The 22,437-nt window shown below is 55.4% G+C and overlaps 1 protein-coding gene across 1 annotated transcript; it reads right to left on the reverse strand.

The window, feature by feature from the left end:
- Nucleotides 1–3,267: 3,267 nt before the first annotated feature.
- On the reverse strand, nucleotides 3,268–19,621 carry BPIFB3 (BPI fold containing family B member 3). Its single transcript, XM_030308977.1, has 15 exons — nucleotides 19,504–19,621; nucleotides 18,641–18,797; nucleotides 17,032–17,136; nucleotides 16,427–16,567; nucleotides 14,876–14,939; nucleotides 12,559–12,619; nucleotides 11,793–11,884; nucleotides 11,495–11,674; nucleotides 9,803–9,856; nucleotides 7,782–7,952; nucleotides 6,839–6,906; nucleotides 5,623–5,665; nucleotides 4,789–4,852; nucleotides 4,000–4,076; nucleotides 3,268–3,297 (listed from the first exon to the last, which is right to left on the reverse strand). The coding sequence occupies exons 1-15, from the start codon at nucleotides 19,616–19,618 to the stop codon at nucleotides 3,268–3,270; spliced, it is 1,422 nt and encodes a 473-aa protein (XP_030164837.1). The 5' UTR covers nucleotides 19,619–19,621.
- Between the last annotated feature and the right edge of the window lie 2,816 nt (nucleotides 19,622–22,437).

Below are 22,437 nucleotides of genomic sequence, written 5' to 3' on the forward strand. Positions count from 1 at the left end.
TCCTCTCTCCACTCCCCACCTCCGTTCCCTGTCTCTGGGCCTTTGCACATGCAATAGAGAACACCCTTCTCTAGACTCCACTGGTCATAGTAATACAGAAATGTCAGCTGCTCTGCAAAGCTTTCTGTGACAACCCCAAGCCTGCCCCTTCCTTGGCCTACCCAGCACCTTCGACAGCCCACGTGATATGGTGTGGCTCTGGCGAACCAGGCGTGTGCCCCACCGCCAGCCAGCATAGCCACAGACGCCAGTGTAGGGAACGGACCACGCATGCTCTCACTCCCCACCGGGTGCACTATAAACTATAGAGGGCGGTGCACACAGGAAGGTGGTTCTCTCAGTCGCCTGAGGCTCTGTGCCCTCCTCAGGCCCAAGACCAGCCAGACCCTGGGGGCCATGAGGCTGGCCTGTCCCCTGGGGCACCAAGAGGATTAGTACAGCACTGGCGCCAGGGAGATCACCTGGACTTAGTGTCCAAAAGGCTCCTTTGTCTGGGGCTGAAGTAGCCAGGCCCTGGGAGGTGACTGAGTCACGCAGGGGGCCAAGTGGGGGGCTCACGCAGGGGGGCTGAGGGAGCAGGAAACAGAACTGCTCCCATTCCTGACCCCTCCTTCAGCCCGTTCCTGTCATGAATGGTCAGCGGCCAGGGCTGCAAGGGAGCTGTCCATGGTGGGGGGGGGTTCCCTGCACATCTCATTTCAGGCCTGTACTCTAAGTGCAGAGGTTCAGAGCTGGGCTGTGGAGCCAGGGGGCCTGTGTTCAAATCCTGGTCTTGTCACTTCCCAGCTGTGTGGCTGTGGGTAAGTCACTTAACCTCTCTGTGCCTCAGCATCCTAACTTATAGAATGAGGGTAAAAGCAGTTCCTAGAAAGCACGGTTGGCTCACAGAGTCAAAAACATGGTGTATCTAAAGCACTTGGAACAGTAAATACATAACAAATGCAGCAAGTATTACTTTTAGAGCATAGCAGTGAAAAATCCAGGCTTTGGAACTAGGGTCAGAAGGATCTGGTTCAAGTCCTGGCTCCACCACTGAGAAGCTGTCCAATTTCGCGTCTCTGAGCCTCCGTTCCCTCACATGTAAAACAGAGAGACCCTGTCCACGGATTATGGTCGCGATAAAAATGAAGTGAGGTAAGGGGTGTGAAGCATGTAACACGAGACTGATACACGCTTGGGGCCCAGCGGAGACAAGCTTCTCTCACTGCTACTCCACGAGGCCACAGGACTCACCATAATGAAGCAGATACCTGACCTGGCGGCGCTCTTGGTCGAGCGGGACAATGGGACCAAGGGGTGACAATCCAATGTGGTGGGTACAATAATGGACCCTGCCTGTGGCACAGAGAGGCTGGGGGCTGAGGTGCCCTGCGTGTTGAGGGACAGCAAGTTTGCCAGGCACACTTGGGGGGAGTGTCTGGTGCTCAGGAAGACGGAGATGCCATCCAAGGGCCTGGCTCCACATCACGTGCATTTACCACAGGCCAGGCGCTCTTCTCTGTGCTTCACATTTTCTCATTTAATCCTCAGATGACCTCTGAGTGAGTCCGAGAGGGTTCCCATTTCACAGATGAGGAGGCTGAGACACAGAGACGACTCCGCTCCTTCTCCGTGCTCCCAGAGGAGTCGGCGGAGGCCAGGTCACGGGCGGTCTCAAATGCCACCCTGGGATTTTGGGTGATTTCCTGCTGGCAGTGAGAACCCAGACAATGAAGGGCTGTCAGCGGTGATGAGATGGTCAGATGAGGACAAGGGGGGGCTGGTGGAGGATGGGACGGGAGAGAGGAGGGAGGGACAGATTGATGAGGAGGGTGTGCGGGGTGCAGGCGGAGAGGAGGGAGTAGATGAAGCCATGGTGAGAGGGCAGAGCAGTGCATGAGCTCACCATGCTAAGTGCTGGGTAACCCTCAAAACCTTATTACTATTATCCCCAAGTTACTGATGAAGAACCAAGAGTCAGAGAGACTGAATGACGTGCCCAAAGTCACGTGGCTGATCAGCAGGTAGGATGGGATTTGAACTCGGACAGCTAACCCGGGCCACTCAGTTAACCATTGCCCTGCTCTGGACAGGAGTGGGGGGACAATGGAAGTGGGAAAAGAGTCAAGATAAATCCCAGCATGCCACTTCGCACCGGGCTTGGCATACATGCCGATAGGTTCGCATAACTGTAGGGTGAGTGGATGAAGGGGGGCAGAAGGGAGAGAGAGAAGGAGGGTGGGAAGGTGGGAGGGTTGATGGGTGGTCACGGGGTCATTCCTATGGTGGACAAACTTTGAGATGGGCTCCAACTCTTCTGTCTCCCCAGATCCTGTGTCACTTCCCAAAACTTTATTGGCACCTTGAGCCCAACCATAAATGCCAACTTGAGGCCATTCCCCAGGACCCAGGAGGCCCATCCTGAGCAACGGGGAGGAGCCAGGACCGAGGCGGGACCCCCAGTTTCCCACCCCAACTCTGCCGCTGTATGGTCTGGGGTCCGCCAACAGTTTCCCCATCCGCACTATGAGCATTTAGTGTAGCTTTGTTCTGTCCCCAGGTAAGTCCACCGCCAATGTGCAGACAGTAGGGATCCCTCCAGGGCAGGACCAGGTCACCCTTGCTTCCTGGAATGCTGGCTCCTTTTCTCCCTAGAGGACTCCTATTCACCCTTTGGCTCAGAGAGAAGTCCCATTCTGTCTCAGAGACACAGAGACAGACAGACGCAGAATCAGACAGCTCAGAGAGACAGGGTGAAAGACAGGTCCTGAAAAACAGTGGGGAGGGGAGTAGAGGAGAGGGGAGGGGACAGGCGGAGCTCCAGGCAGAGGTGAAGGAAGGCAGGACAAGACACAGAGCCTTCCCAGGCCAACCGGGTAAGTCTGGGACGCAAAGCTACAAAGACCAGGCCCCAAGTCCCTCACCTCCCAGGAGCCCTGGACTGGAGCTGGAGAGGGTCCAGAAACGGAGGCCAAGGCAGCCCCTGTGTGACTGGGGAACAAACCAGCCGGGAGGTACTGAGATAGAGGAGTGGTTTATTGAAAGCTCACAACTCTCCCCTGAGGCCAGAGCTCTCTTCGAAGCGGAGTCCTGTGGCCAGCCCTGTAGTCCCCACCCCAGGCCGGGGGCAGAGCTGCAGGGCCAGAGCACCTGGGTGGTCCTGGGTGGGTAAGGGACACTAATACTGTCACCGACACAGGCTAGAGGCTGGGAGGGAAACTGAGGCAGAGTGGGCAGGTGTACAGACTCTGGCAGTGAACGGGGAGGGAAGGTGGCCGTCTCTCAGCTTCAGGATGCCACGGTCAGCACAACAGCGTTCTGCAAGGAGCGATGGTTCTCAATTACATCATCTGGGTCCTTGTGCCCAAGACCCCTGCCATGCCCTCCATCCCTGCAGCCACCTCTGTGTCGTCCTCCTAATTCTCCCCTTGGCCCCGCGCCCTGGAGTTAGCACTGAACCTGGAGCACAGCAGGCACTCAGGAACGGGATGAATGAGCGAACGAATGAATGAATGAATGAATGACATCCAGTGCGGAAGAGGTCACTGACTTTCGAACTTAAGTCAAGAGACCCAAGTTCACGGGACATTTCTCCTGCTAATTTCCTGCGTGGCCTTGGGCCAGAAATTTGGCCTCCTTTATCTCTGATCCTCATCTGAGAAATGGATCCATAACTCCTGGCTCTTCCCACCTCCCACAGCCATTCCAAGACTCAACACTGAAAAGGATTGTGAGGCCATGTTGCTATCGAGCAAGAAAAAAAAAAACTGTCATGACCTACTAGCCGTGCCTGCCACAGGCACAGGGTCAAGGAGAGACAGGACATGTATTTGCCACCCCTGGGGCAGCAGAGCTGTGGTTCTGGGAGCGAATCTGAGAGTCCATTCTATAGGTCAGACATGTGTCTGAATTCAACAGGAAAGGACCCTGTGACCGACGGACAGTGTCAGGAGTTTTAAGTGAGGCTCTCCAGAGACAAGATGAAGGCCTGGCGAGGCCACACCTGTACGGGAGGCTCACCTCTATGATCTCCAGGGCTGCAGTGGCAAAATTGACATTGAGAACCTTAGGCAGGGGAATTCCAACATCCAGGTCCACTGAGAAAAGAAAATGGTTAAAAGCAAAGGTACGTGGAGGCTGGGACCAGTTTCCTTAGGCCAGCCATTTCTGTTCTTGGGGACTCAGTTTCCCTTGTTGGCGGACTCATACCCATCCTACTAAACCCAAACAAAAGCGCTCCTTTTCTGTATCTATATCATCAGAGTCTCCCCTCAGGTTCTGTCAGCCCCCTGCACACTCTGAGTCATCTATATTCTTTTTTTTTTTAATTCTTTAAATGTTTATTTATTTTTGAGAGAGAGAGACAGAATGGGAGCAGGGGAGGGGCAGACAGGGGGAGACACAGAATCTGAAGCAGGCTCCAGGCTCTGAGCTGTCAGCACAGAGCCCAACGTGGGGCTCGAACTCACGGACGGTGAGATCATGACATGAGCCGAAGTCGGACCCTTCACTGACTGAGCCACGCAAAAGCCCCTGAGTCCATATTCTAGTCATTCGTTTATATGACTATTTCCCTCTGGATTGTGAGCTTGAGGACAGGACACTGGTCAGATAGTTCTCAGGGCCCGGGGTCTGGTGTGATGGAGGTACTAATCGATGTGGTTTGAAATGGAACACTGGTGCCTCAGTTTCTGCATCTTGGAAATGGGGATCAACCCCCCTCCAGCCTCAGTGTCTCTATCAGAGCAATGAACAATCCTGAGTTCAGACACTCCACGTTTCCAAGAAGATAGCAAAGTCCCCCCATACCATTGAGCTTCGGCACATAGGCCACCCGGACCACATCACTGAGCCATTCTTCTAAATGGGATGCCTGCAACAGAGCACAGGGACGGCTGGGAGGTGTGGCTTCACAGGGAGCAGCACGCCCCTCCCCAGGGAGGGAATCCAGAGGCCCAGCTTCTGAGCCTCCCCAAAGCCTGAGGACACAGTTCCTGGTGGGCACAGGGCCCACTGGGGTGGCTGTCAATGACCCCAAAGGGGACTCTGATTTAGGACAGCTTCACGCAGGCCCCATGAGCTTGGAAAAGTTGCCTTCCTAGAGGAAGGGTCTGTGGGGCCTGGAAGGGGCAGTGCCTGCGAAAGAGAGCAGAAAACATGCCCAGCTCCCATGTCCAGCTCCAGTAGAACTTTGAGCGGTCTGCTCTTAGATTCTTATTCATTTAGGGGCCCTTAGAATGTTCTAGAACCTGAGACCATTGAGAGACTCTGGGACCTCAGAACTCTGAGAAGCAGGACACTACGGGCTCTCTGGGGCTCTGAAGCGCTAGAACTGAGTTCCGGAACATTATTACTTGTGCAAAGTTCCAGAATTTTGAACCCTTGTGAGATTCTGGATGTTTACGATTTGTGAGCTTCCAAGACTTGGCAAGACGATGAGATTCACCTTCCTAAGACGATGACTCTTTCACACACACATACACGCACATGCACACCTGCTCTGACGTTTGGCCACTCTGGCTTGCTGGGGCAGAACCCAGACTGAGGCCAGCTCAGTCGTACGACTGTGACATCCTGCCCCTTTCCACCCCCCACTTGCAGACCCTCACCACTGGCAAGCTGCTCACTCTTCCAGCAACTTACATCAAAGGCGTGGGCAAAGGAGGAGGCCAGTTTGACACGAAGCCTGGCGGAGAGAAGAGAGGTGTTGGGGGGCCCCGCCGTCCACCACACCCCCAGTGCACCCCACTCCTAGCTCTCCAGGATCAGGAAACAGGGTGACAGCTCCAACTCTGCCTCTATCCGGCCTCGACTCAGACACTCAGTTTTCTCACCTGTAAAATGGGCCTGAAGGGATCTAACTTCCTTCTGAGATATCATGACTGCCCCCTCTGATGCTCTGGCCCTGGAGCCTTGGTGTCACTCCCAGCTGGCCCCGGGCCAGTGGCTGAACCTCTCTAAGCAGTGGCCCTCTCACAGACCAAGCTCTGGGCACAGGGTTCCCCGCATCCAGCACACGAGCACTAAAGACAGCAGCACCGACGGATCCCAGCTGACCCAAATGCAGGGCCAGGGCCAGAGCCCGGATGCACGCCTCTATTTCCTGAAGCCTGAGGCATGAACTGCCACCAGGAAGGGGAGGCAAACCCAGGCAGTGGGCAAGGTTGGAAATGGTGGTAACGGAGCCTTGCAGGGGGGTGCAGGGGACACTAACGTGGGGTCAGGTGAGCACTGGGGGCCTACGGTTCAGGACAGGCAGATCCCAGAGGCCCCTGGGAAATCCCCCGCACCCAGAGGAGGGACAGGCAGGTCCCCAGGCCTCAGGCCAACGTGACAGCACTGGGCCTGGAGAGCGGAGGCCCAGACCGCAGACCTGCTTCTGGGGACAACCCACTGTGTGAGCCTGGGCTTTGCCGACTGTAAAGTGCTGGGCGTGTGTCGGGAAGGACTGCCATCAACATCGCTGTCTCGGCTCTTGTGATTACCATGGGGCCTAGTTACCACGGGGGTGGGCCCTTGAGAGAAGTACGCAGTCTGCATGAATAACAAAGCACGGCACAGCCATCTCTGTGGCTAGCCTCTGCGGCTGATCACTCGGAAGTTCAGACTCCGTGTCCTGGCAGCAGGTGCATCTCCCAGGGTCAGATTTGGAGCAGGTGCGATGGAAGAAGCCTGCTCCGGATCCTGCTTCCCTGAGCCCCTATTGTCTCATCTGTAAAATGGGCTAACACCGACCCCTCCCTGGCAGGTCCTGGAGGCAAGGAAGATGCTGGTAACTTAGTTGATGCTCAGTGAATGGGAGGCGGTTCTAGCGCCCTCATTCTTGTTCCCAAAGACAAGGCCCAGGACCCAATGTTACCGTTCCAGGGACAGCGAGAGGTGCAGCTTGGTAGCCGAGGGGGCCAGCTGGGCATTTAAAGTCAAAACCTGCATGGGGAAAGCAGGTGGAGGTTACCCATGAATTCAGCAGGAGGAGCTTGAGGGCAGGTCCCCTTGGGCCAACAAGGGACCCACCCGTTCCCTCCACAAATCCTTGCTACGGCCCTCTTGTGTGTTAGGGCCCGTGCTGGGCTCTGAGGAGGTAACTTGAAGGTTCTGGTGTTCAAAAACCGGAGGACTGAGAGTGACTGACGTTGTATGAGAGGAAGCTCGGGGCCTCCAGGAGCCTGGAGAGACCCTCAATCCAGCCCACAGCGAGGAAAGGTGTCCCCAGCGAGGTGACACCTGAACTGAATCTTGAAAGATGAAGCCAAGTGTGGGGGGAGGGGACGGCACTGCAGGTGGTGGACCCTGCCCGACAAAGGTGGGGAGCTGGCACCTGGCGGCCCCGAGTAACTGCGGCTTCGGGAGAAGGAAAGGCAGAGGATGAGGCAGGAGGGCACTGAGTGCCAGGCGAAGGTGCTTGGTCCTGGGGGGGCAGGGCAGAGAGTGAGCAGGGGAGGGACCTGCCTCTGCCCCAAGGTGCCTTGGGGAAAACTAGCAGAGGTGGAGGGCCGGGAGGAAGCCCGAGGGTCACCAGAGAGACGTCTGAGCACACAGAGGCTGAGGACATGGGGAGTCTCTCCTGAGATCCGAGGAAAGCAGAGCGGACGGGACTCGGGCCAGGACAGATGTGTGACGGGAGCAGGCAGGAGTCTAAGCGGGCGCTGGGGCTTGGTCCAGACGATGACAATGGCAGGGGGCACTTCCTGTGCTGCGCCACGCAGGGCATCCCACTCTGAAATCAGGGGGAAGGCCCCCCAGCATCCCGGAGAGGGCAGCCCTGCTCAGAACCCCGGTGCCAGGCCCCCTCGGGCACTCACCGCATTCAGCTCGAAGAGGGCTTCAGGGGTCCCTTTAGGGCGGTAGGACAGCACACGGATGTTAGCTGGGATAGACACTGTGGCCTTCTTGTTCTGGAGAGTGACCAAGGCTGCCTCTTTCACCCGTATCAAAAGCAGGAGCTGCTGGCCCGGGGGCAACTTTCCCAGGGCCTGGAGAGAGGCAGGGGCCGGGCAGGGGGCACGAGGGCAGCTTCAATGCCCCGATAATAGAATCAGTCAACAAACACTCACTGAGCACCTAATGGGCCCTGGGCACCATGCTGGGTGCTAAGGTTATAGCCTGAACCAGACTGTCTTGCTCCCGGCCCTCTGAGGCTAACATTCAAGTGGGGAGACGTCAACCCATGGGACAGCTGAATCAGACTCCCACCTCGCAGTCAAAATCCCTGCAAGAGCCACAGGCTCTACATGACCCGTCCTCTGCCCTCCTCTCCATCTCACCTCCAACCACTGGCCCCTCGTTCTCCTCTCCAGACTCACTGGCCACTCTGCTGTCCCTCCAACCTGCTAGGTATACTCCTACCTCAGGGCCTTTGCACTTGCTGTTTCCTCTGCTGGAAATGTCTCCCCCAGGTACTTGCGTGCTTCCCTCCCTCAGCTCCTTCAGCCTACTGGTCAAATGTCACCTCGGTGAGGCCTTTGCAGAGCACCCTGTTTAAAAGCACTATCCCCACCTTCCTAATCTGCCTTCACTGCCCCATTCTCTTCCACCTTCTGATGCTATGTATATTCTACCTATTCATTTGTCTGTCACCCCCACCAGGACGGCAGCTCCTGAAGCAGAGGCCTTTTGTCTGCTTTTTGTCTTTTGCTCCGTCTGTGTGCCCAGTACCTAGCACGGGGCCTGGGACTTAGTAGGTTCTCAGTGAATGGTAGTTGACTGACTGTATGAATCACACACTCAGGAGAGTCCAAGTTTCATAATCATGACGTCATAGAATGATAGAAGTGCTGGGAACCACGGAATCACAGAAGCTTAGAATCACTTGAATACTGGGATCTGGGGACCAATCCAAGCCCAGACTCCCAGAGTCGCAGGGTCATAAGGACAGGGAGTCACCAGATTCCATCCTTATGTTCTGAAGCCACGGAACCAGATTGAGAGCGGGGGCCATGGGGCTCTGACGCTGTGAGAACACAGGCTACAACCTCCCGAGACAGGCCCAGCCTCCCCGAGCTGGAGGGACGTGGCCCGGCTTACTGCAGGCATGGGTCCCCATTCCTGCCACTTCTGCCTCCCCAAGTCTTCTCCATCTTACAACTCCTGCTCTCAGGAGGTTCTTCTGAATGTCTAGCCCCATCTCTCCCTTTGCCTAAGACTCCTGTGCCCTTTTCTACGACATCCACCAAGGCTGATCTGAATCACCACCACCAAGAGTTCAATTTGTCCTCTGTGTCTCCAAACTCCGCTGCCCCGTCGATCTTCCCCAGTGGAAACCTTCTGGGCCTCACCCCCACCTCTATCAGAATCTGCTATTACATAAGGACCTTGCAGGAGTCATTTCAACTTCAGTATGAGTTCAGATGCCCACGGCTAGCAAGTGGCTGGTCCAGCCCTAGTGGAACAGTCAGGAAAGCTGAAGCCAGGCCCTGAAGCCACACACTGATTGATGTGCACTAGTCAAACCCCCCTGCCGAGTCCTCTCCTTTTCCTTCCCTCCTCCAGGCCAGCACCCAGAGTCTTCTCCCTGGGGGCAGAGAAGACCGAGACCAGGATGAAGCTGGGCAGGTGGAAAGAGGGGAAGAATCTCCTGTCCTCTGTCAGGGAGAGGACAAATACCCAGCTGACTTCTGGGCAGTTAAACTCTGATCCTTTCCTCTCCAAGCAAAACTCTGCTGTCAGGAAAGTTTAAGTGTAAGGGATTCAAACTTGAGTGGGGATTTGGACTCAACATTCAATTGCAGCTGTCTGGAGAGCTGTATTGGGAAAGATTCTGGAGTTCATTCAGGCTCATCGGGAAAGAGCTACAAGGATCAAAGCCCATGAGAGGGTCACTCACCTCGGGGACCAAAGCTGCCAGGTCTGTCGTTGTCAATGGCACGTTGCTGGGAACCTGGACCCAAGACCAAATGGGGTGTAGGGTGAATACAGAGACAAGACAGGAATTCTTGAGCACACACAAAGCTGTTTTGCCCACACCCCACCCCACCCCTGCCAATTACGCACACACAACCTTACACACACTCATGTTCCTCCTATTGGCCAACGATGAGTGTTTACTACTTGCCAGGCACACGCTAAGGGTTTTGTGTGCCTTTGCTCATTTCCGCATCTATGACATTAACTCAGAGAGGTAGGTGCTATGATTACTCCCATTTTACAGACGGGAAGCCTGATGCTCCTGCCCAAGGTCATAAGCTGGGGAGTCGTACTGCAGGATTTGACCTGGGCAGGCTAACTCCAGAATTTTTAAACTCCTCTGCCAGAGCTCACAATCTGAAGGTCCAGGGATCTTGTCCCAGACATTTCTGCCCTTTATCCAAACAGTATTTTCAAAAATGATGAGTTTGCTTCCAGTGTTAACAAATCAAGAAATTTCATATAAATGTGCCAGGCTCTGGCTAAAAATTTGGAAAACCTGGTCACACCGGGCCTGTACCCCATCCCCTTGGGGAAGCGGAGTGGCAGGCAGGCACAGACTCCCTCGTTCACTACAGTCCCATCAGGCAGGCTTTCACTGATAATGGCCCAGCGCCCCCAGCCCTGATGGTTGAGGTCCCTGAACTACACGTGCCTACTTCTCAGAACATGCCTGTTCACACAGGATAAATATACACACACGTTCTCTCCTGACCAGAGGATTCCAAGACACTTACCCAACACACAGCTATCTCCCACAGGGGAGGACAGCACCAGGACATAGCCACTATGGTCCCTTTCTCCTGCCACCCATGCACACCCACAAGCTGCTAGGACACACACATTTTCACACTCGGTCTCTCCCTGGCCTTCCCAGTCTCCTCCCCCCAGCTAGAAGACACCTGGCTCCCGGCTCAGGGCCCTATTCCCACCTCCCACAGGCCTTGACAGTGCTCTCTGGACCCCTACCTTCAGGAAGTGAGTGATCAACCCTTGCTCCCTTCAGCCTGAGCTGCAGGCAAGGGCCCCAGGTGGCTCAGACTCACTGCCTTTGGAAAGGGTGAGACCAAGAAAAATGTCTCTGGGTGGGGCTCCTGGGGATTAGGCCTTCCAGACATCCGTGAGGGTATGAAAAGGGCCAGAATGGAAGCAGAGAGGTCCGAGAAGCTTTAGAACAAATGTCTGAGTGACCTTTGGTATAATCCAGCCCTAGTTTTCTTTTTTCCAACTCAACTCTGCTCTTGAGAAAGCAGTGGAAATGTGAGCCACTCACACTTTAGTATAAAATCGGGCTCTGACTCCAGAAGAACTCATAAAGTACAGGGATGAAAAACTAGCTACATTTCATATGCCAGTTCTGACCAATCGAAGGTCACTTCCTGGAGTGCCACACTGAGAAGGATTCAGAGGTCTCATTCAGATTTAGCCAAGCAGAGGGCCATTATCGATTAGCGATGCCTGCCACAAGGACAAGAGTGGGCACATGCATGCCATAAATTGTCCAGCCCTCTCCAACTATAGAGAAGAGGGCTAGTCAAGGTTGACCAGTGATGATGGGGCTAGCTCATCACTAGCACTGCCAAGCCATAGTGGGACAGGGAGCCACACTTACCAGCTCGGGGGTGATGTCTATGTCGAGGGCACCGTTGGCCTGCAGAAGCCCAAACACAGTGTTGAAGAGGTACAGAGGCACAACCACCTGAGATGTGTGGTCATCCTTGGGGGGCACCTTGATGGGTTTCGGGGGCTTGGGGAAGTCGATGATGTCACCGGCTACGCTTTTCACGATGGGCTGTATGGGAGGAGACAGAATGGCTTATCCACCTCGCTCTGAGCCAGCATCCCCTACCCAGCCTCTGCCAGCGCCCCAGCACACCCCGGCTGTGGGCAGGGCCTTGGCGGGGACTCACGTTGATATCCAACTCTATGTACTGGTTAGAGATAAGAGGCAGCGTGGCCAGAGTAAATTCCACGGACCCAAGAGCCCCAATGGGCACCAGGCCTGTATGGGGAGGGGAGGAGGGAGAAAGACGCCGTGAGTCCAGCCCCCAATAACAATAGGCCCAACTACTATTTATTGAGTGCCTGGCCTTCCACTAAGCATTCACTTGAACACTATGGTCGTCCCCATTTTATAGATAAAGAAACTGAGGCTCAGGCAGAGAAGTCACCAGCTCAAGGTCACACAACGCCACATATAGAGACAGAGGTGCCCCTAATTCTCTCTCCTTATCCTGGTTCTGCCATTTGGTATTTTTCAAAGGCATCCCTGTCTCCATAAGGCTCAGGGAGACTGGGGACCACTGTGGCTGTGGGACTTTGGGTTCCTGACTTAAATTAAGCTCTGGGCCTCAGTCATCTGGTCTGTCCAGATAATAATATCTGCCTCGTGCTCCGGACGGTGCCAAACACACCATCAGTGTGGACAAGTGGCCTGCAGCCCCTGGCAGGGAGAGGCCTGGGTGGCTCAGGGCCTCTAAGCCCTGCTGAACTGGCCTCGGCCCGGAACCCCACCATTAGACCTCTTCCATGTGGCGGCCTCATCAGTCTGAGGAGGGAGTGAAAGGTCCCGGAATTCTGCCCCTTCCTGTTTCCCTTGGTACCCCCACCCACCCGGGTGATAGGAGGGAGGGGTAGGAGAAGAGGCAAGGGGGAGGGGGTTGGGCCCCTGCTTACTCAGCGCAGTCCCCAGGAGCTCATTCACCACGCCCAGCACACTGTCCACCATGGGGCACAGCTGTGTCCGGAAGAGACAAGTGTTACAGGAAAATCGAAGTGGCCCCAGCCCAGTGCAGGGGACAGGCTACATTTTCTCTAGATGATTTGCTCTGTGGTCCTGGGGACCAAGGCAAGTCAGAACGTGAGACAGATTGGGGGACACACGGGCGGGAGGCAAGGGGGGGACTGGAGCCTGAAGTGTCCGAAGGGGCAGGGGGTGGTACAGAGGGCCAGTTCCATGGGCCCCCTCAGAAAACTTCGAAGGATGCCGGAGGAACAGGGGAGGCACTGTTCAGAGGCCAGCTGGGGTGTGGGGACAGAGCCCTCTACTGTGAGCAAAGGCAGCTGCCCCCTCTGAGGTCTCGGGCCCCTCCCGCTATCCGGGGGGGCACTGGGCAACCTAGGATTCAGACACTGAGGGGGGGGGCAGCCCCAGAGAGTCAGGCCTGTGCCCTGGGGCATCTACTGCACACACAACACCACTGTGTGTTCGCTGGGCTCTGAGGACAGAGAGACAGTGGTGTGGCTTCCAGAATCCCAGGTCTGGAAGTCATAGAATCTGAGTCCACCAGAGCAGGAACCCCAGAGTGACCCAGTCCAGCCCCTTCATTCTACAGCTGGGACAGGAGAAGAAAGGTGACTGGCCCAAGGTCCCAGAGAGACAAGAAGGTCACAGAGAGACAAGAGATGGCTGCCTTTTCATTACACTCAGGGCCTCCAACTCCAGGGCTTCTGGGGTCAGGCGTGTCACAGAAACAGGAGGAGGAGACCAGAGGGCCCGGGCCGGGCAGGAGGAACTCCTTCCTGGGTGCCAGCGTGTGTCACCTGCAGGAAGGAGGCTCTGTGCGGCTAGGGTGGCTGGCTGCACCAGAGAAGTCAGAAATTGGATTGCTACGAGAAACCTCCAATCTCTAAATGCTAGTAACTAAGTCTTATTTTTAAAACCTCTTAGAGCTACACAAATCCTGCTTTGCAGTCAGTTGTCCAGGTTAGGGGTGGTGATTTATTTATTTATTTATTTATTTTTAATGTTTATTTATTTTTGAGAGACAGAGACAGAAGGCGAGTGGGTTGGGGGCAGAGAGAGAGAGAGGGAGGCACAGAATCCGAAGCAGGCGCCAGGCTCCGAGCTGTCAGCACAGAGCCTGAAGGGGGGCTCAAACTCACGGACGGCGAGATCATGACCTGAGCCGAAGTCGGACGCTCAACCCACTGAGCCACCCAGGTGTCCCTAGGGACGGTGATTTAAACGTACTCACTCCCGCTTGTTGAAATCCGCCTGAAATGGGCCTGGGTCAGGGTCCTTGCCGCCGGGACCTTCCCTCCTCCTCCTGCACTTCATTCCCGACTGGCTTTGTCAAGCCCAGGCCAGTTTTGCCAACCACAGGCTCCCACAGCTATTCCTCACAAGGACTCGCAAGAGAGGTCCTGCCAGAACTGTGGGTCTGGAGGTCTGGCCGCCCTTTGCTGGCTGTATGACCCCAGCAAGACCATCCCCTCACTGGCCTCAGTGAAAGGGGGCTGTGGACAGACCAGCTTTTCTCAGGTGTGGCTCACGTCCCCTGGAGGAAACCAGGACGGCTGGGGCAGGCCATGAGCAGGCATCCTAGAGCAGCTTAATTATAACACATTTAACTTCTGATGTATCAATATATGTGTATGCAGTTTCCTGAACATGTTTGCCAAGCCCAGGGCTCTGCTGTAATTTAATTCAAAGTTAGTTTAAATAAAACCATAGGGGTGCCTGGGTGGCTCAGTTCGTTAAGCGTCCAACTCTTGATTTCGGCTCAGGTCACGATCTCAGGGTTTGTGGGATCAAGCCCTGTGCCGGGCTCTGCGCTGACGGTGTGGAGCCTGCTTGGGATTCTCTCTCTCCCTCTCTCTGTGCCCCCTCTTGCTCTCTCTTTCTCTCCCTCAAAATTAATAAATAAACTTTAAAAAATAAAGACATCAAGAAAACTATTAAGTCAATAATGTAGGAGGCAAAGACAGAGCAGGGAGGAAGAAAGGGGCTTGGATTTGGGAGCAGGGGACTCAGGTCATCTGGAGCTATAAAGTCAGGATCCGGAAGTCTGGGGATGGATTGTGTCCTGCCACCTGCAGACTTGCCGGAGGCACCTGGGGGACTCGTGGGCAGGCCAGGATGGGATTACCCAGTGGGCGTGGAAGGGAGGAACAGCCTAATCCTGCCTGGCGCCCAGATTTACTCAAAGCCGAGGAAGGAGAGGCACAGTCATGGGGAGGGGCATGCCTGGCCTGTGACTCACACACTCACCAATCCCGGGAGCACCTTGAAGAGGGTCTGCTCTACGACCCCAAAGAGCGGTGCGGGCAGCAGCCTGGGTAGAGAGAGAAGTGTGAGGGTGTGGCCACCACACAGGGACAGCACCAACTGGGATGACAAGGCAGAGTGGGCACTGGGGGCTCTGGATGTCTCCTGTCTCCTCTCCTGGGGCTGAGGGGGTTGACTCAGGCTTTGGAGACCTGGGTTTAAATCTTGGCTCTGTCTTGCCATGGAAAGCAGGGGGATGACTTCAGTTTCCCCATCTGTACAATGCCCACCTTAAAGAATTGTTGCTGCCGAGATTAAGTGGGAATGTATTCATGTCTGGTATACAGTCTGTGCTCCGTAAATGTCTGTTCCCTGCATCTCCTCCAACATTTATAGACAAATGACATTTGGGTCCAGAACAGGACCTGGCTTAGAGCGGGGGCTCAATAAATATCTGTTGAGTGAATTCATGAACATTTGTTGAATGATTGAATGACTGAATGAATAAGAAGAAGATGTTCAAGTCTGTTTGGATTCTAGGGGAGCCTGGAGAGCAGGGGTGGCAACCACAGAACCACAACCACAGGTCGCCAACACCATCCAGGCTCTACTTCCTCCAAGGCCTCCTCCAGCCCAGAGGAGCAGGAGGGAGCCACTGGAATTTAAGGAGCCCAAAGACCCCACCTAGAAACTCTGGAAAGCCCTTCTGGAAACATAGGCATCCCTGGTTCCCCCTATTTATGGGAGCTAACACAGAGCTGTCTGATTACCCTTTGCGGCTACAGCCACCCAGCAAAGATGGGCTGGCAGTGTGGGAATCAGCCTGGAATCTAGAAACTAATGGGGCGGCGCAAAATGTGAGGCAGGGGAGGGGTAGGTGCCCCAGGGGTGTGGGGTGGGTTCAGAGCCCTGGGGAAAAGCCTTGGATGAGTCCAGAGACCAGCCCGTGTCCATCCTTGCTGCAATCTGTGTGAGACCTTTGACAAGTCTCTTGCCCTCTTTGGGCCTCAGTTGTCTCATAGGAGTGATGGTTCAACACAGGTGTAGGGAGGGCCACTGTGTCCCGAACAGTTGGGGAAAGAGAGGGAGGTAAAAGTGCCAGAGCCTTCTGGATCATCAAATTTAGGTCTTCATTATACAGACGGGCCCAGAGGAGGAGGCTCCTCTGGGGTCACACAAGTCACAGGCAGAGCTGGGTCTCTGATGTACTGAGTTGGGGAACTGAGATGGCCAGGGTCTGCTCTATCTGGGAGAGGGGACGACAGGATCTCGGGCCAGGGTGGAGAAGGGGGACGCCCAGGAATGGGTGATGCTAGCTAGGAGCTGGGCAGTACCCCCTGTCCGTGCTGGGCCTCAGTCTGCGGGTCCGCGAAGCCGGCTGAACTCGGCCGGACCGACAGGAAGCTGGGTGGTATCAGGACCCGCCCAGCCGGAGACCCAGGAGATGCCCCAGTGTGCGCCCCGGAGAGGAGCCCCTCGAGGAGCCCCACACACACACCCCCGCACGTGCAGGCGTGGAAGGCGCCCTCCGTGGGCTCGAGCCCGCGGACTCACCCCGAGAGCAGGCTGATGTGGCCCAGGAGCGTGCTGCAGCGCTTGAGGACGAGCGTGGGCGTGCCCCGAGAGCTCACGCCCAGAGCCACCCGCGACGACACGTTCACCTCCGCGGCCAGCTGCAGGAGGCCCCCCAGGGTCCTGCGAGACCCGCTGCTGGGGGCGTGGCCAGGCTGCCCCGCCCACCCGACAGTGCCCGCCCAGGCCACGCCCCCCCCGGGGGCTGCGAGGGCCCTGAGGAGTGAGTAGGGCCCAGCGAGCTGGCTGGTCCCCACGCCTTCCTGCCACTCCCTGCCCCATTTTCATGTTCCTGCATCCTCTTCTCCCACCTCCTCGAGTGAGCCCTGAGCCACGGGGCAGGGGTCTCCAGGAAAGTGAGATGGAAGTTGCTGGAGAACAGTGTGATGGAGGTCTCCGGGAGGGGAAATGGGGGGGAGAGGGGGGAGATCCAATATGGTGGGTGTCCCTTCGGGAGGAAGTAGGCTGGGAGGAAATGGGGGGGGTCAGTGAGATGGGGGTGACAGGACAACAGAGTGGGGGTCCCCAGTGGAGCAGTGGACTGGGCTGGGGAGCAGTGGGGTAGAGGTTCCCCGGGACGCACTCACCCAGAGCCATGCAGGCCCACCTTGGTGTGCAGGCTCAGCTGCACCCCAAACCCAGGCAGCAGCTTCAGCGACACCTTCGGCAGTGTGAGCTCCTCAATCTTCAGCCTGGGACGGCGACAGGAGTCGGGGGAGGGCCACTCACTCCCAGCCACCCTCCAGTGTCAGTCCCTTAGTGCCTGGGCCATCTCAGACCAGGTGGTGCCTAGACCCTCTGGACGGGGAGGTGTCCCAGATCCCATCTGTAACTCATAAATCCAACTGTGTGCCCAATGACTTCACCTCTCTGGGCCTCAGTTTCTTCATCTGGAAGGTGGGACGAAAAAGCACCCACCTCAAATGTTGCAAAGACAAGTAACACGATGTGGGTACTGATGCTGGTACAGCATGTGTTCAATAAATGTAATATCATCCTCATTAGAGGCTCAGTGTATCTCCCCACCCCATCCTCATGGCCTCAGTCCTGGTTCAGTCTCTGACCTGGACCATTGTCTCCCTACTCCTATCTCCAGGCTCACGCACGTGCAACTCAGGTGGCTTCTTGAACACAGCTCTTTGTGTGTTCAAGACAGCTGATTGTTTTCTCTGTCTTCTGAGCCTCTGCCCAGGCTGTTCCTTCTGTCTAGAACACTTTTCCTTTGACTTTCCTTCCACTCTGCATCTGCCTTCGGCTAACTAACTCCTCCTGGCTATCCAGATTGACCTTCCCCTGATTCACCACCAACGAGGGAATGGTTCCTACCCACCTGGGGCAGGCCGTAGGGCCGGTGATTAAACACCCGAACCCCCACCCACCACTCCCTACCTGGGTGAACTCGGGCAGGTCCCCTCACTGCCAGGGGCCTCAATCTCACCTGTTAAATGCCATTGATAACAGTCCTCTTCTGGATTACATGGGATAATTAATTTACAGTGTTCAGCACAGTGCTGGTTACATAGAAAACCCGGCTAAGCGGTGATTAAGTTATAAATATTAGCTATTATGTGATTTCATTCATTCATTCAAAAATATTTTTTGAATATCTATTATGTATTAATGATATTAATGATATTAGGGATATGGCAATGAACAGGTCAGACGAAAGCCCTACCCCTCCTGGGGTTTATAACCTAGCAGGGGAGGCAAGAAACAAACCAGTAAAGATAGGGGGTGCAGGGGAGTGATACATCTTCTGGAGAACTTGAAGGCACGGGAGGGGAAAAGGAGGGGCTGGTCAGCATAGGGCTCTTTGGAGCAAACGCCCAAAGGAGGTGAGAGGGAGCCGTGCAGATACCTAGATTAGCCCAGAGAGACTAGGCAACTTGCCCTAGGTCGCACAGTGAATAACTGAAGTCAACCCGGAACTGGAACCCTCAACCGCAGGGACATGCTGTCATTCCTGTGTTTCCTGGTACACAGTAGACTCATTATTTTCTGACTCAGGCCCTGGGACTCCCTATACAGGGCTCCCCACATCACCCCCACTGCCTGCCAACAAATCGAAGACAGCTTCTCCTCTCTTCCCTGAAGCAAAAAAAAAAAAAAAAAAAAAAAAGAAAGAAAGAAAAAAGACCAGCCTTCCTGTAGGACACATAGCATGTGGGCAGTTGAGAGGCCACAGTGAAGACTCACCCAGAAAGCTCTTCCACAACGCCAAAAATCCCTCCATAGCTCAGCAGGCCGCCTCCTCCGAGAAGTCCCCCAGAGCCCAGGAGGCCCTGGTTCACAGATGTGACTGTGCCCAGCACGTTCTGCAGAATGGGCCCTCCAACCAGCGAGTTCTGGATGGCTGCAGGGAGGATTGAAGGGGGAAGTTCATTTTACAGAAGGGGAAGTAGGGTCCAGAGGAGGGCAGAGACTTGCTCAAGCTCATACAGCAAGTTGGGTTTGGGGCCAATAGTATGACTAGAGCTCCTTGACTCTGGGCCACCTCATAGCACCAAAAGAAAGGGCAGAAGCAAAGGAGGGAGCACATAGCCACCAGGGCTTGACCAAAATGGAGGAGGTGACCCCTGCTCTTCCTGGGCCCCCCTGGCCTGGCTCTGCAGAGAAAGGGAGGACAGAAGAGGCCTCCTTGGGAGGGCTGGGGCAGGCCAGGCTGATTCCCTGAAGAGTTTCCTGTTCATGACTGCCCTACTCTACCCCCGAGACAGTCACCCTGGGCCATTGGGCCCCAGAGCATGCAATGCCTCGTTGAGTCCCCCCACCCTGGAAACGTGGGGCAGAGAAGCTGGGCCCGCCAGCCTCCTCCATCCCACCCGGCCCCATCCCTGAGGCAGACACAGCCCTCACAGGCCTCACCCAGTCCTCCTCTCCGGAGGAGGTCAACTGATCACCCAAGGGGGCCTGCAAGCAAATTTTAACCCCTGAGCTCTCCGAGCAGATGAGAATCACAGCCTGTTTCCAGCACTTCCTTAAAGCAGCCACTCTAACATCACCATGCGGATGTCTACACTGCAGCTGGGCCCCTCACAGACTGCCCGTCTTGGGCTCACCTTTGCCAAGTTCATCTTTGTCAATCCGAGCCAGCGTGCCCACTGTCTCAAGTAGCCCCTGGCACGGAGTCGCCAGACCCCAGAGGAGGAGCAAGGACCACATGCCCAACATCATCGATGGCACACCTGTCAGGGGCAGAAGCAGGAACTCTGAGGCACTGCTCGTGTTCAAGACCTCACCTGACCCCCGTGCCGCATCACCAGCCTGGGGCCCTCCCGCCTGCCCGGCACGGCTCCTTCCAGCCTCACTCCCAGGAAAACAGCAGCTCACATCAGCCCTTTGCGTCCCTGGTGAACGTGGACCTGCCAGGCCTCGGAGGGAGAGTGACAGAGGGGCCTTCCTTTCCAGGACAGCAGGATTGGGAGCTTTGTTTCCTGGACCTGCTTTCCCATTGGCTCATGAGACCGTTTCAGAAGGTGTGGCTGACTGGGGATCCCCCCATTAACAGGCCCCATTTCTCTCCTCCTCCCTGGCCTCTATCCTTCCATGTTGGAAGAAATGAGATGGGAGGTGAGAGCAGGGCTAACTTACTAGTTTCATAGCATGGCACTTGTCTTTATGGAGTGACTGCTAATGCGGTCACATATCCATCTAACCCCTCATGTAATCTCTGCTTAAACCCCACTTCCCACTGCCCTTGGGATACAACCCAGGCTTCCTGCCATTCCCCACTAGGTCCCTGACTGCCTTTTTGACCTTCTCGGTCTTAAACACCTAAGCCCCTTTCCACCTCAGGGCCTTTGCATATGCTGTTCTTGCTGTTAGGAAGGCTCTTCCCCTGGTTCTTTGCATGGCTGACTCCTCATCCCAGGTTCTGAATAAATGTTGCCAGCTTGGAGAGGCCTCCCTCCTTTACCTTGTCTAAAGAAGCCTGTTTGCCACTAAACATTGCTTGGCGTATTTATTTTAAGGTGCTATTATGCTATCATACATTATGTGTTCGTGTCCTTGTTTGCCATCTCTTTAAGCTCCCCGAGGGCAGAGACTGTATCTAGGGCTTCCGTGCATGATGTGTGCTGGATGGGTGTTTGCTGAGGGGGCAAGAGGGGATGGAAACCCAGCTGCACTTCACTAGCCCACCGTTTGCCCTGGCACAGGCTGTGTCTGCCCAGAGAGGGCGCTTTTCCTCATCTGCACAAAGGTACATATGGGTGCCATGTGCACCAGGAACAATCTCAACAGTGTCTGTCTTCTGTCTCCAAGACTCATCCCAGAGTGGCTCCCTGTAACCTCGGGGTCCCTTGCGGAGGGAAACAGTCCCACAATGGGAAACCAGTTGGTTTCCATGGCTTAGAGAAAAATGCACACCCCCAGAGCCCTGTCCATAGGACATCCCTGCCTTTGCCCCATCTGAGCCCCAGTTTTCCCGTCTGCAAATGGGCTTTTTCTCCCGTCACCCTCCAGGCAGCCCCCAGTGCCCTCCTATGGTGAATTCGTTCTGTGCCCATTATTCAGATGGGATAGCCGGGTGGTCGCAGGGTCAATGGTTGGGGATCTGGATGAGGCTAGGGCTGCTGCAGGCTGCCTTACCCACACCTGCAGCTCCACGAGGGGTGGGTGGAGGCTCCCAGCCTCTTGCCGGATCCTCCACCCTCTTGGGCCCCGGGGCGGCCCTTATATGCCCACATCAGCTCTGGGGACACAAAGGGGCACAGCCGCCAGAAATCCGTCAATGTGTCATGTCAGAAGCAAATTGCGGTTTTTCCTGAGGGCCTGGGCTAAGCCTTCCTTCTGGGGGGAGAGAAGGGGGAGCGGATGGGGGCTGGGGTTAGTGCCCAGGGGCGGGAGTGAAGGTCTGGGGCTGTGGAGGCAGCCACCTCCTCCCAAAGCTGGGGGCAGGGTGGGGCGTTCCGCCCGCCTATGGAGTCTCCCTCCAAGGTTCTCCAAGGGCCCCTGATGGCACAGAATCTACCCTGCCTCCCACCTACTCCAACTAAGGCCAGGGGAGAGAAGAAAGGAAGACCCCTGCCACCCCTACCCCAGGCCTGGCATGGAGATGGCCATGGGACCTGGAGAGAGGAACTCTGCACCAACTTGGGGGAGGGGCACCAACTCCCCCCCCCACCCCCCACCTCCCAAGGCCCCGTGTCCCCTGGGCTCCAGAACAGGCACTTTTCCCCATTCCTGAGGCTGGTGCCAATGATGGTGGAGAGAAATTCATTCATTCATCCACTCATCCATCATCCATCATTCATCCATCCATCCATCCATCTATTCACTCATCCATTCATTCATACATTCATTCATACATTCTTCAGCAGGCATTTGTGGAGTAACTACTACTTTTTAGGTGCTGGGGATACAGCAATAAACAGGAGAAACAAATCCCCACCCCTGAAGGAGATGACCGATAGAAATACAAGGCAATTTTAAATGTTCTAGTAGCCACATTTTTAAAAATAAGTATTCATTTCTGAGAGAGTGAGTATGAGCCGGGGGTGGGGGAGGGGCAGAGAGAGAGGGAGACTGAGGATTCAAAGAGGGCTCTGCGCTGACAGCAGCGAGCCCGATGTGGGGCTCGAGCTCACGAACCTCGAGATCATGACCTGAGCTGAAGTTGGACACTCAACCGACTGAGCCACCTGGGCACCCTCACATTTTTTTAAAAAGTAAAAACATACAAGTCCACTAATTTTATTGTTTTTTAAATTTTTTTAACGTTTATTTATTTTTGAGACAGAGACAGAACATGAACGGGGGAGGGTCAGAGAGAGGGAGACACAGAATCTGAAACAGGCTCCAGGCTCCGAGCTGTCAGCACAGAGCCCGACGCGGGGCTCGAACTCACGGACCGCGAGATCGTGACCTGAGCCAAAGTCAGCTGCTTAACCGACTGAGCCACCCAGGCGCCCTGAAGTCCACTAATTTTAATAGTACAGTTTATTTAACCCAATATATCCAAAATATTATCATTTAACATTTAATCAGTATAA

Source organism: Lynx canadensis, chromosome A3 (genome assembly GCF_007474595.2).
Source record: "Lynx canadensis isolate LIC74 chromosome A3, mLynCan4.pri.v2, whole genome shotgun sequence".
In the NCBI taxonomy this organism is placed as follows: domain Eukaryota; kingdom Metazoa; phylum Chordata; class Mammalia; order Carnivora; family Felidae; genus Lynx; species Lynx canadensis.